The 13,761-nt window shown below is 31.4% G+C and overlaps 1 protein-coding gene across 1 annotated transcript; it reads right to left on the bottom strand.

Annotated features, from left to right (window-relative positions):
* Positions 1-529: 529 nt before the first annotated feature.
* Positions 530-6,350, bottom strand: LOC108198247 (protein HESO1). The gene is made up of 8 exons (XM_017366010.2): positions 6,212-6,350; positions 5,562-5,726; positions 4,420-4,598; positions 4,249-4,344; positions 3,814-3,883; positions 2,593-2,723; positions 1,271-1,381; positions 530-1,090 (listed from the first exon to the last, which is right to left on the bottom strand). Exons 1-8 carry the CDS (start codon positions 6,348-6,350, stop codon positions 530-532), a joined length of 1,452 nt encoding a protein of 483 aa, XP_017221499.1.
* Between the last annotated feature and the right edge of the window lie 7,411 nt (positions 6,351-13,761).

Genomic DNA, 13,761 nt, shown 5'->3' with positions numbered 1-13,761 from the left:
TCGGTAGATAGTATACAGTCATGTATGTTGAATTAGCGCCTCCCACTGCCCCACAAATTATAAACTAAGTAGCTTCAATACCATAAAGATACACCAACACTGCTGTAAACATGTAATATGTAATAGAGTGACTGACTAAGCAATAATATAATCTTGTTATCCCAACTTATTGTAAATGCCTATCGTACACAACTACAAAAAAATATGCTTAACCCTTATAATAAATATTGAAACTACATAACAACTCCATATCAATTATTCTGTCACAAAAGTATTGTATTAATTACATAATCATAATCAATCGACAAGAATATTCAATGCAACCAATATATAGGTTTTCTTTCAACCCAAGTCCATCTCTTACACACAATATAAAAAAAATGATACCACATTTTTACAGCTCTATCAACAGACTAAAATCATTCTTTCACATTTAAAAAAAATGATTTTTTTTTCAAAAATGAACTAGGCAAAAACATGTCACATAAATGAACAACTAAAATTTCTTGGTTTACCAGAATAATAACATTCAATTGTTGGGTCTCTCCCTCCAAACTTGTTGCGCTTGATAATGATTGGGTTGAAATGGTGTGTTAATGTTTACATGGTTCGGATTGATATTTACCACTAAGTTTTGATTTGCTTGAGTTGGTCTATTCATGTTCGCATGGTTCAGATTGACATTAACCGGTATGTTTTGATTTGGTTGAAGTGGTCTCATGTTCACATGATTCGGATAGACATTAATGAGTGTGTTATAATTTGGTCGAGCTAGTTGGTAAATGTTCACATTGTTGGGATGGAGGTTAACCATTATGTTGTAAGGAGGATATGCATGCGGTAAGGATGATATTGATCCATTTATGTGTTGATGATGATTTCTAGGATTATTCCAATCTCTGACTAGTAATGATCTTGGCATATATGGTAACCGGTTTCCTCTAATTAGCGCAGCAAAGAGAGTACTTTGATTATGATTGTGCAAGGTAAGTGCTGAGTGGGTCATTCCAATGGCATCCGCTATTCTTACGAGATGTCTGTCGATTACACCCCTTGCAGTATTAACAGGCTGCTCAAACGGATCCTCGACCTAAAAAAAAAGGTTAAATTTTGAGATAGGAATATAACTTATTCAACATTTGGATAAGGTTTTCATCAAGGAGAGACATGGCCCCATCATTGTATGAGAAAGAATATGTTTTTTTTTTAAAAAATCAAAATTTGGATTTAAATGGATGGCAATAGAGTATAATGAGAGGACATAACATACATAGAGTACATAAGTTCTTGGTAGCCATGTCATGTTGCTCTCTATATCTTCCCACTGTCCAGAGTAAGGGCTAATGCCTTGGATTGAGGCCCTCATATAGATGTCACGAAACTGCAAAAGTAATAAATATGATGGTCAGATGCCGCAATCACAAGAATGCCAATATGTATATGCTGAATATGTTCATTAAGTGACAATTGTAGAACATGAGTAAAAAGTATGAAGCTACCAAAATGCCAAAGTGTAAATGCTGAAGATAATTATTAAAGCGCAATTGTATGACAATTAGGGGCTATATGATCACAATATTATTATCATGACAAGATATTTATGCAATGAAGCAAATATAAATGTAACACAAATATAGGGTCGCGCTCAAGAGAGAAGCAGTGCTTAAAATAGAACTATAGAACCACTAAGGTTCTGCTGCAGAACCCTAAATTTTAAATAGATTTTGAGGATCTAAATCTAAATACGTGTTTTTTTTCATGTTTTTTCATCGTTGTGTGTGTTCAAAAATAATTTTAAAACATAATACATAGATATTGACATTTTTTGCATGTGAAGTTCTACTACAGAACCCTAACTAATACTAGAAATAAGGTAAGGGCTCTATGGGTTCTCTCTCTAAAGGTTCTCTCTAGAATATGATCCCACAAATATAAGAAAAACACAACATCTACCTACCATATACGCCCAATATTAATCAACGAATTACGCATTTAAACTACAAGATCTGAGAACTTTTAAGCTAAAAAAGTTCACCAAGTAAAAGGTTATAAAATTTTGAATCAACAAATAATAAGCAAACTAAAAATATAATTACAAAATAAAAAGAAAATAATAAAAAAATTTCAAGGAAGTCCGAGGAAAGATCAATTTTCATTACACTAGTAAAAATGAGTAAAGAAATTGAATTTAATATTTTAGAGAGTCAAGATTCAGAAAGTGAAAATTTTGACTATAAGTGAAACATTCTTGAAGATATACCACACACGATATAAACAAATATTCATTTTTATGATTTTTTGATTTATATCCATGACTTTTACTTGTGCAAAAATAATTACAAAAATGTTATCAATATAAAAAACTGTACACGCGTGCAATTTTTACATATAAATTGCCACGTAGAAAATTCATATTACTAACTTCTTTATATATGTGGTAGTTAAGTGAATTTCTACTTATTAAAGCTGCTACATTAGGTATTATTTCATAGATTATAAATTTCATTGTGTTAGCCATATATTGGCAGGTCGTGGTCTCATGATTGTATATATTGCATACAAAGTTGTATCGGGAGAATGAAAGAGTAATACCTTCGCGAAAAATGAAATGAGCAGAGTAGATAAAGAGCTTTGATTTATTTGCCTTGACTCATCCCATCGAAATTTGTTTATGTTTGAAACACATGTTTCCTCAAAATGTTTCTCTACAACAGTTCTCATGCCTATATGGAAACCATCAAATCATTGTTAAATGAAATCTATCTTCTAAACTGGAATTGCTTAATTCTTAAAATGATTTTGCATTTTTTTGTGCAAAAAGGATTGCATCAGAATTCTACCAAAACAAATGAAATCCATATTAAACTAATACATTATAACTTATTTATTTGACACAATTTTTCGTTGCCCATGGAGTAACATCATACAATTATCATGACATGAAAGAGGTTAAAATCACAAGATTACATCTCTAATATTTTCAGTACAAATTTTAATTTAAACTTATTAAATTCTCTACACTCATGTATGAAATAATAGCCAGACATATAGCAATCCCCCCCCCCCCCACACACACACACACAACTGAACTAGATCATCGAATTAGCCTGCAACACAATTTTTAAAGACTTCAACAGTAGAAAACCTCAATATTCAAATAATTTGATTACCTATAGATGGTATATAAAAACTGCATCTATGCAGGTTAGGTCAGATTGGGTTTTGAGCCTCAAATTAGAGTTTTGGTTGGCCAATTAAATTAAGTTTCAAGATGATAAGTCACTTAACTATAGTAGATGTACCATCATTCTATTTATTGCCTTTAGTTTATATTTAGAACATAAAATTTACAAATATATAAAAAGAACCTAATGCATCCTGCTTGGAACCGAACATACACATTTAACAACTTCAGAGATCAAATATTTTAAAAAGGGTTAATTATCTAGTTGGTCACTGAAGTGGGCTTAATGTATCAAATTGGTCACTGAACTCAAAACGGTATCAAGATGGTCACTGAAGTGGCCATAAATATCAAGGTACTTGTTTGATATTTATGGTGACTTTATAAATAATATTTTTACTACTTGGACTCATATTTCAAGGTACTTGTTTGATATTTATGGTGACTTTTGTGACCATCTTGATACCGTTTTGAGTTCAGTGACCAACTTGATACATTAAGTCCACTTCAGTGACCAACTTGATAATTAACCCATTTTAAAAATAACAACCCAACAGCATATATATAAGAATTCAAAACCAAACATGTCATCAATTCTAAATAATATATAAATTTATCATAAATGGTACCTTTAAGATCATGCGACAAATTTCCAGGATATATATCTTTAAGTGGAGGTAGAATCGCAGGTACGCACGTCTGTGTGAAAAGATAGGATTATAAGATCCACATAAGACATGGTAAGAATACTGGTTTGATACATATTAGATGTAGATACTCAATAAATAGAGCTCTTATATTGAGATAACCTTAGAAACATCCATATGAATACTAGACTCAATCTTAAACAAACACAACAATCGAATTATTTAGAGCTATTTAACAAAGAAGATCCTTAGAAACTGATACACAATACATGGTTTATAAAATGTTACTAGTCTACTTTGTCTTACCTTAATCACGCGTCCCTTCAAAATCTTGACAAAATGTTTTACTTTATTAGAGATCAGATATAATAAACTCATTCTTTTATAATTTAATAGAGATTGAAGGAAATGGTGTACCTGAAAATGAAAGATGACCAACAAACATAAAGAATATGAATTCAAAGACCCGGACTTTGAGTCATTTATATCATGTGCTTTAGCCCATTCCTTGACCTACACAAAAGAAAATGTCAAAATGGTACCTAAACTTTCCAAGGTAAAAATTTATTCATTAACAGCGGGACCTACTAGCAAAACCATATCACGAAAACGCCCATCAATCTCACTGATCCAGAACAGAAACTTGGACTTCATTTGACCGAGCAAATTATTAATAGAAATATCACAGGAGATATTCTGAAGATTGTGCTCCAACTTTAATATAGGTACTCTAGCATTACCAATGAATGTGAGCGTACGCCACACACCTGCAAAAAACTACTTTTTGATATATGAAAACACAAATGTGTCTAATAAATTCAAATTTTCCTATTACGTAGATTACTTTACATATGAATACTCTTTAATGACTGCATAAATACTAATTAAATCTTTTTGTATTATTATCTTACCTTATACAGAGGCTTGTTGACATCGGGGTGGATGGAGTTAGTTACACTCCCCCCAAGCTCCATAGAATGATAACACAATTAAAATTTTATGGGCCATAAAAGCACCATAAGAAAATGAGCACATATTACATGTTCAGTTGCCAACTTTTCAAAAACTTTAAAGGTGATAATAAAGGTATTATATGGTTCATATAATATTATAACTACACCTGCACAGATATAAAAATCACTCTATATCCATCTATCAATTGATATAATACATGTTTGTGTATATACAACCAATATTTATCTTTCTATACCCTACCCAAACCCCAGTGGTATAGTTTAAGCATCTTTATAGATATATTCAACATAATGATAATTAGTGTTCTACATCCGATGTTGAACCCCAGTTACAAATGTGTTGAATGCACGATTTATTTATGCGTTATTATTAAAAATGGTGATGTTTTTTCAAGAATTTTCAACATGGATACTTTCTATGACTAAAGATTAACATGATGGGAGGATAAAAAATTCAAGAAAAAAGTTTGTAAGTTTGTAACTTAAAAAAGTTTTTATTTGATCCTATCCCTATATATATATATATATATATATATATATATATATATATATATATTAAAAATTTTCCAATTATTGATTGAAGTGTTAAGTAATGCCTAGTTAAGTGACATCAATATATATATAGGAGGATAAGCTTTAAAACGTAAAAACACTCACATTACATATATAATCATTTTTAAAGTATATTGTAAATCATCAAATGAGGCAATTACCATTTCACGAACAAGTAAATATTATCGAGATGTAGCGAATTACCTTTACTTCTAAGAGCTTTTAGAACATCTTTCAAATAGTTCTGCTTCTCCTTCTTAGTCATATTCGAAATAAAGGAATTAGTCAATATCTCTATGGATATATCCAAATCTCCCCATCTTGTAAATAGATTAGATATAAATGATCCAAATGGTTCCACTGTTGCACCTGTACAAAGAGTTATATGGGAAGTTATGTTGGCATAATGACAATTCAGTTGAGCTACCTTATTTGAGCAAATCATGTAACTAAAATAAACCAATGATTATCATCATCTAATATCACAAAATGTAATCCAACTTTGAATTGCCTTTATTACTTTTCTATGTTTTTGGAGATATGTCATTAGCTCCACTAAAAATGTCAATCGGGTAGTCTTTGATAAAAAAAAATATTAAAAAAAGGAATAGGCAGGATTGTGCGAGGATATGGATGAAAATATATTGACATACTTGTGTTACCATTTATATATGTGCCAAGATAAAACTAAATAAAATTCTACATAAAAACAATTAAGACTGACGGGGGCACTAACTAGGTATGTGCATAGTATGCTAGGAAGCATTTTTGTATATACTAAGCTAGGGGATAAGCATGTACATAATAAGAAAAGGGGGGGTGAGAAGGTATATACAAAAAACAAAAGAGCTAACCTCTTAGACTTTCGACACTCTGGACAGCGGCTCGAACGTCTTCAATGATATGAAATCTCATTCCCCAGTCGTCCCTCGTAGGATTGATCAGTAGAAGGATCTCCTTAAGAGTATGTTCTACTAGAATATAGGAACTCATTTGCTGATACAAAAGCAGAATATGAAAAGTCTATGATAAAGATGACTACATCAAGAAAAAAAGAGTGCATAAATTAAAAAAAAAATATAATATGCACAATAAGAAATGAAAACATTACTGATGAATATTATAATGTGCTTAGATAGAGATTACGGTATCAAATAAATATATATTAAGGTAAATAAGTTATAAAGAAGGAATCAACAATCTGTATTTTATTGTAATATTATTAGACGCGCTATAGCCTTATAAGAAAGTATAATGTGATTTGTATTTCTAAAACAAAATCAAACCAGGATTTCTGGTTTGACAACTTTTTACACCAAACAAAGTAACTAAAAATTTTAGGCCACGCAATTTGAGTGGTTCTCTTTGTTTGGTAGGGTCGACGATCTGATATTATTGTGCCTAAATCAAGCACAAGGGTGCCAACTTCATATAACTTCTAAAAAATAGCAAATGATGACAATCATATTGAAAACAGAACATTTTACCAAGATTATAGACTTTTATACCAAATTCATATGTATTATGATGAAAATAGAATAAAGCAGCATGAAAAAACTATTCCAAGACTTAACAAACATTAATAGTCTAAGGTTAGATGCAACAAGTTAGTGTGATTTTTAAACTTAATATGCCTTTGAGTTATATTCCAACAAAACTAATTAAAAAACAGAGTGTTCAGATTTATGAAGATACCAAGTAGTTCTAATTTATAAAAACATGTTAGGAAACATATATGCTACCATTCTTTATCACCAAAAAACATATAACATTAACGGAGCAAGACTAATAAAGTGTCACTGCAAATGCCAAAGAGTATGCTATATTGATGAGTAAAGACTAGATTGTGATTCAGTATGATTAGTTTCTAAACATGGTGGCTACTTTGTAAATCACAAGAAAGCCTACGATTGTGTGAAAGCTAGACTTAGATTATATCTATGATGCAAAGTAAATAGGACATATAACTTCCTACTTTGTACATTCTACACTAAACCAAAACTCTACCATAAAGAATACCAATTCAATACCTTGAACGAGTTCAAGTTATGCAGGCTGTGACCGTTCAATACATGTAGCTGAAATTCGACTCAGATATAGTAAATGATAAATAGTTTTCGAAAAAAAAAGCAACTCATCTCTTAAAACAATTTTAATTTTCCTAATTTTGTATAACTATCCTCAAAATCTTACATCATAGCAACTTATTGCCAAGGGGTCAACATCACTAATTTATCAGTGTTCTGATAAAAAATACTGAATCTTACTCAACACAACACTATAACTACTCAAAATAAACATTCAAGTGATTCAATTGAACTTCAAATATCAAAATCAATTCATAGGTTAGTAATATGATATTGACACATGATGAATATGTTTAAATATATCTATACACACAAAGTAAATAAAAGCTTAGAACATAGTACTTTAAAAAGTAAAATCGTAATCAATGAAACTTGAAATTTTAGTGGCAATTGTATGGAAAGAAATCTTTGACTATTTAGTTTAAAACAAACCATTAGTGTTGTCTGCAAACTACTTATGTCATTATTGTGGATTTTCAAACATTTTGTTTAGATTTTAAAATATCATCATATATATTCAAGGATGGTATAATTAAATTAAATCCTTATATAAATATATGATCCTTTTGATAGTATATAATATTTTATTTTGAATCATGTATATCCAATCGGATAATACATATTATAAAGCATAATGTAATGCAATATGTAACAGAGATAACTCAACACTATAATCGAGACAAAAAATAATAAGTAAATATGATACAGGAATCAACAGACTAAAAAACATGTAGATACAGAATCAGACGATCTATAAACTGAAGCAATCATAAGTCACTGGAAGAAGTTCATTAATATGTTCAAGCCTCAGTGAAGAATAAAGTTCAAAATGTTTCAAGGAACAACATTTATCTACAGATTTAGTATCAAGTACTAGTGGCTTTCAGTATCGACTAACTGATTATTTATATTCAGAGATTCAAGTATTTTTAACCAGGAGTGGACTGATAATGATTATTCATCAAAGATGGTACGAAGTCCAGTTTTAGTGTTAGTCGTTTGTGAACCAGACCAGTTCACTAAACGCCCACACATACGAAGCAGTTCATTGTATTTATTCAACGGAAAAATGATCAAGTCAAAATTACAGCAATTACAAGTTCTGTCCAATAAAATACAAGTACAAAGAATTACAAAGAATAAAAATATAATATTGAGATATATATTTTTTAAGAATAATAATCTCTAAATTAAAGGGGTTATTATAACTTATTATGTATGTGTGTGTGTGTGTCAAGACAAGTGCATTTTTGTCAAACACCTTGAGGAGTTTGCTCCAAGAAGAAACTTATTGTGCTACTGTATGAGTATGTTGGTGAAAACTAATCTCACAGTCTCAGGCAAAGGGAGTTCGCGCCTTATAGTGACTCAAGGCTTCCACTATGACCCAAACTCATCTTGAGTTTCATTTTGACTAAGTGTTGAAGGTAGTTTGCGCCTGTACACTCATGTGTACACTTTGAGGCACAAAATTATCAATTGAAGGATTGTTTTGGTAAGGAGTTAGAGGAGTTCATGCAATAGACACTGTCATATACTTACCTTTAGTGGCGCCAACTCTTTTAAATAAATTGGCTAAGTAAAAAATTACTGTCTGTGTACCCTAGTGAAGGAATAAACTCAAGCTGGTGCACAAACTCAAGATACTGGAACGAACTCCAGCCATGGAACTAACTCAAGTCAAGGAACGAACTCTGGAACAAACTTCAGACTAACAGTGGAACAATCTTGGGAACGAACTCAAGAACTAACTATGGAACGAACTCAGGAACTAACTACAAAACTAACTTTGGAACAAACTGCAGCAACTATTGATGGTTGAAAATGAAGTCTATATATAGAGCCAAGTTGTTTCTTCTAAAACTAACCACACACATTGTAATTGTGCACACTACTACCAATCACTTTGCAATGATTAGTAAAGATAAACTGAGAGACTTGTTGAGCGTGTTATTGAGTAGTGATTGTTGTCTTGTAGCCGACATAATAGTTTGATTTGTAGCACCCCTCAAGGATTAAATCAATACGATTATTCCCTGAACTTGTCGTGTCATTTAATTACGATTAAGGACAAACATAAAATGAAAAAAAATTCCAAAAATCGAATTAAAACCGAGAATTTAGTATTGTTCGTATTCAACTCCCCCTCTCTACATCAAATTAGGACACACACACACACACACACAAACACACACACACACACACACACACACGCTCACACTGGCTACTACGTATGTCACAAGAACACCTATAATTGTGTGATAGCTAGACCTTAACAGTATCTATTATGCAAAGTAATTAGGATAGATAACTTCCTAATCATACATTCCACACTAAACAAAACTCCACACTGAAGAATTCTTAATTACTTACTTAAATTAAAACCGGTGGACGAGTTCGAGTAATGTAGGTTGTGTCTATTGAATTAATGTACCCATATCTCGATCAATTATGATATACTAGAAAGTAATTTGAAAGAAAGCAACTCATCTTTGAAACATTTTAATTTCCCCAATTCATCACAACTAACCTCTAAACTTTGCATCAAAACAATTGCCTCCGGGTTAGCATCATTGTTTTATATGTGTTTCGATAAACGAATACTAAATCCTACTCAACGCAACACTATAACTAGTCAAGCAAACATTCAAACAATTCAATTGAACTTCAAATCTCAAATTCAATTCGATAGGCCAGCAATTAGCAATTATCACATGATGAATATATATATACATATCAATACGCATAATAAACAATAGTGTTGAGTATATTACCTTAGGAAGTAAATTGTAATCAACAAAACTTGAAATCAGAATGGTGATTATAAGGAAAGAAATCTAGGGCTGCTTAATTTATAGCAAAGCATTAGTTTGGGCTCTACTGACAGCTCATGACATTATTTTGGATTAAAACATTTATTTAGATTTTAAAATATCATCATATACGAGGAAATATGGGCTAAAATGTAGCCCGTAAAATATGATGAATTAAATAGTCCAAAACAGAGGAAGGCCTAGTTATTAAGGCCCAAGTCCGATTTAATTAATCATTTTCACTATTAATTACATGGTCCATTGACATAGTTAGTTGAACTCTTAGTAACGAGTAGGGGTGAGCATTTGGTCGGTTCGGTCCAAAACCGGACCGAACCGAATAGACCGAGAACCGAAGTTTAGATTTTTTTCGGACCGAACCGGACCGAAGTTTTATAATGTACCAAACCGGACCGAACCGAAATAATTCGGTTCGGTCCGGTCCAGACCGAACCGAAATAATTCGGTTCGGTCCGGTCCGGACCGAAGGAACCGAAATTATTTTAAAAATAAAAAAAATATTATATTTTTTAACTAAAATTCATGATTTATTTTAAAATTTTCATATTAATTAATCACCCCCAATTCATTAAAGATACATATAATTAAATTTACAAACTAGATATTATAATTATAACATATAAGATACATATATAATATAAATATAAATTAAAATTATATATATTTTGGACAATTCGGTCTATTCGGTCCGGACCGAAATATTTTTTTTCGGACCGGACCGGACCGAACTTTATTTCGGTCTATTCGGTCCGGACCGAATGGACCGAACTTTCAAAAAATTAGGACCGAACCGAACCGAATTTACACGGTTCGGTCCGGTTTTTCGGTTCCGGTTCGGTTTTGCTCACCCCTAGTAACGAGCCTTTTGATCATCAATCATCAAGGCCCGACTTTGTGAAGGCCAATCCTTAAGACTTCAAAAATCAAAAGAAAGCTTCAGGAAAGATTGAAATTTTATCACTTAGAAACCTGGATGACTATTAACACTAGTGAATAATTATTGAACCTAATTCTATTCAATCTCTAAGAACTGAGATATCTATATGAAGGGCATAATTCCTCATTATTAGAACTACCTTTTTGGCTTGATTCTTTTAGAAAGTAAAGTTACGTAAGCATCTCGTAAGAACCCGATTTAATTCCGAGGTAGTGGAGCAGTCATTGAAACCCTATGCTCATCAACCCTAGTTACAAAAGAAGACCTAGATTTTGTCTAGTAACATTTGGCAAAGTTTTTGAGAATTCGATGACAATCATGACGAAAACACGAAGAACCGTATGATCTAAAATTCATAATCCATCATCCACTCAATGAACCTCTAGAACAAAACTTTCAACTACCGCTATAGTGGCCTTGATGTCGTCTGCCACTATAGGGGCTGATACCTCGTTCACGATTTAAGGACCTAGTTCCAGAGCTACCACAACTAGTGGTCCGTCAACCACTTTTACCTTGCTCCATCAACAACGAATACCCAGGGCTCGAATTTTCAGCTTTCAGCCCTGATGATTTAGAACACTAAAGTTCCACAGTAATAGAGCATTAACACATATCTTGTTAGGAATAAAAGTAATGATAGTACAAATATTAGAACAATTTCTAGCGTAGAAGCTGTATAGTTTATACTATCTATATGTTGGAAATAAAAAGACTCATCATTGTAATATTCTATGCAGGAGAAGTTTCATACTTAGCTGAATTCGATGAGGAGCCTGATTAGAGTCTACTATAATGATCTTTCAGGTCTACTGACCATAGTATGTAAGGCTACCAGAGTCTGCATGCTAAAAGGTCTATAAAGCTATAGAATTGGAAAGCTAAATCTACTAATGAAGTCTTGGCGATAAGGTTAAATCAATTATACGGAAGGGAAGATATGCTATAGGAAGGAAAATTAATACTAATGGAAAACTATTAGCTAACAGAAAAGGACGTAGCTCTTAACTACAAGAAATTATCAATTGTTATTTTAGTTGATAGGCAACTTAGTATATAAACTCTTTATTGCCATTAATATACAAGTTTGTTTAGTGCTAGAGAGACATAAACGGATCTTTGTATACTCAGAGCTAGGGTAGATACATAAAGTTTTATATACATAGTTTGTAATTACAAAGTATTGTAGACGCAGTTGCCAAGGCTTGTGTATGCCCTGACAGAGAAAGGTGTGTGTGTGTGTGTGTCTACACGAAAGTTCTATGGAGACTATATTTTTTGGAGGCTTTAGAGACTTAATCACAATTATCCATTTTTTACACATTCAAGGGCTGCAGATATTTGTCCTCCGCATTCGTTTCTATCCCTATCCTGTCCTACACATCGAAATCGTTGAACAACAAGTAGTACTTCTAAATCATGCATAACATAAAATAATAATTCCATAATATTGATGTTCAATCACCGAAATCCTAACAAATAAAAATAATAACTGCATACAAAACAAAGATGTGGTTGGACATTGCTATGTTTGGCACTGAACTCATCGTCATTGTCCTGCAACGAATTGAATTTGTTGCAAGACAAAATAACACTTAGATATATCAAAAATATGCGGGACAAATTATTAATATTACATTATTAGAAATGCAGGACAGAAATAGTGTAAATTATAAAAAAAAAAATTTGAATTAAAACTAAAACTCAAGTCGATGATCTTGCAGCAACTGAAGCCAAGATATCCCAAGAATCTATTCTACAAACTACAATTTTCTGCAATTGTTGTTTACTAGAAATGCAGGACAAGAATATTTCTAGAAATGCAGGACAAGAATATTTAATCATGTCCATTAATTGTCAGATTTTTTAACGGGTGGATCTTGTAGTCTCTAAAGACTCCAAAATTTGTGGTCTCCATTGAATTTATTCCCAAGAATTTATTCTGCAAACTACAGTGTTCTACAGTTGATGTTTACTAAAAATGCAGGACTTTAAGCTATAAATGTTACAGTACTTAAGCAAATTACAAAAAATAATAAATGTTATGTTATCACCAAAATCAAGTGAATCCTAACAATGCTGTTTATTTATCATCTAATTAAATGATGACTTTAAGTAAGTCTTGAAGTAAAATACATTAGAGTTAGGAAAATTTGGTCGATCTGTCTCTTTTAATTCGTGCACTTTGTCCCATTTAAATTTTAAAATAATATATATAAAGGACTAAAAAATTATATTATATTCGCTTATTCATTTAGTATAAGTTGCATAAATATGATGTTTCCTATGCAAATAATAATTTTGAAAATTTTAGAAATAATCATGTATCCGTAAAATAAACCTGTTTTTGTTTTTAAAACTCCTAAAAAGATATTTTTAGAAAATCAATTTAATATATATGATCATATTCATAATAAAACTTTTTAAAAGTAAACAAAAAATTTAAATAGGAAACAATTTTTTTTAATCTTTCAAATTCATATACTTTTCTTCATCATGAACTTTTTTTTTCATAAAAATAAATCATATAAAATTTTGCATGTTTG

Source organism: Daucus carota, chromosome 8, assembly GCF_001625215.2.
Source record: "Daucus carota subsp. sativus chromosome 8, DH1 v3.0, whole genome shotgun sequence".
Classification (NCBI taxonomy): domain Eukaryota; kingdom Viridiplantae; phylum Streptophyta; class Magnoliopsida; order Apiales; family Apiaceae; genus Daucus; species Daucus carota.
Note: the sequence above shows the minus strand (reverse complement) of the source record. Positions and strands in the feature narration are given on the sequence as shown.

Bases quoted from the DNA above. Each gene is read 5' to 3' on its own strand.
- LOC108198247 (XM_017366010.2), bottom strand. From the start codon at position 6,350: ATGAGTTCCTATATTCTAGTAGAACATACTCTTAAGGAGATCCTTCTA. The intron at 4,345-4,419 runs GTAGGTCCCGCT...TCTTTTGTGTAG, and splicing joins TTCGTGATATGGTTTTGCTA to GTCAAGGAATGGGCTAAAGC. The intron at 2,724-3,813 runs GTACCATTTATG...GTTTCCATATAG, and splicing joins TTTGTCGCATGATCTTAAAG to GCATGAGAACTGTTGTAGAG.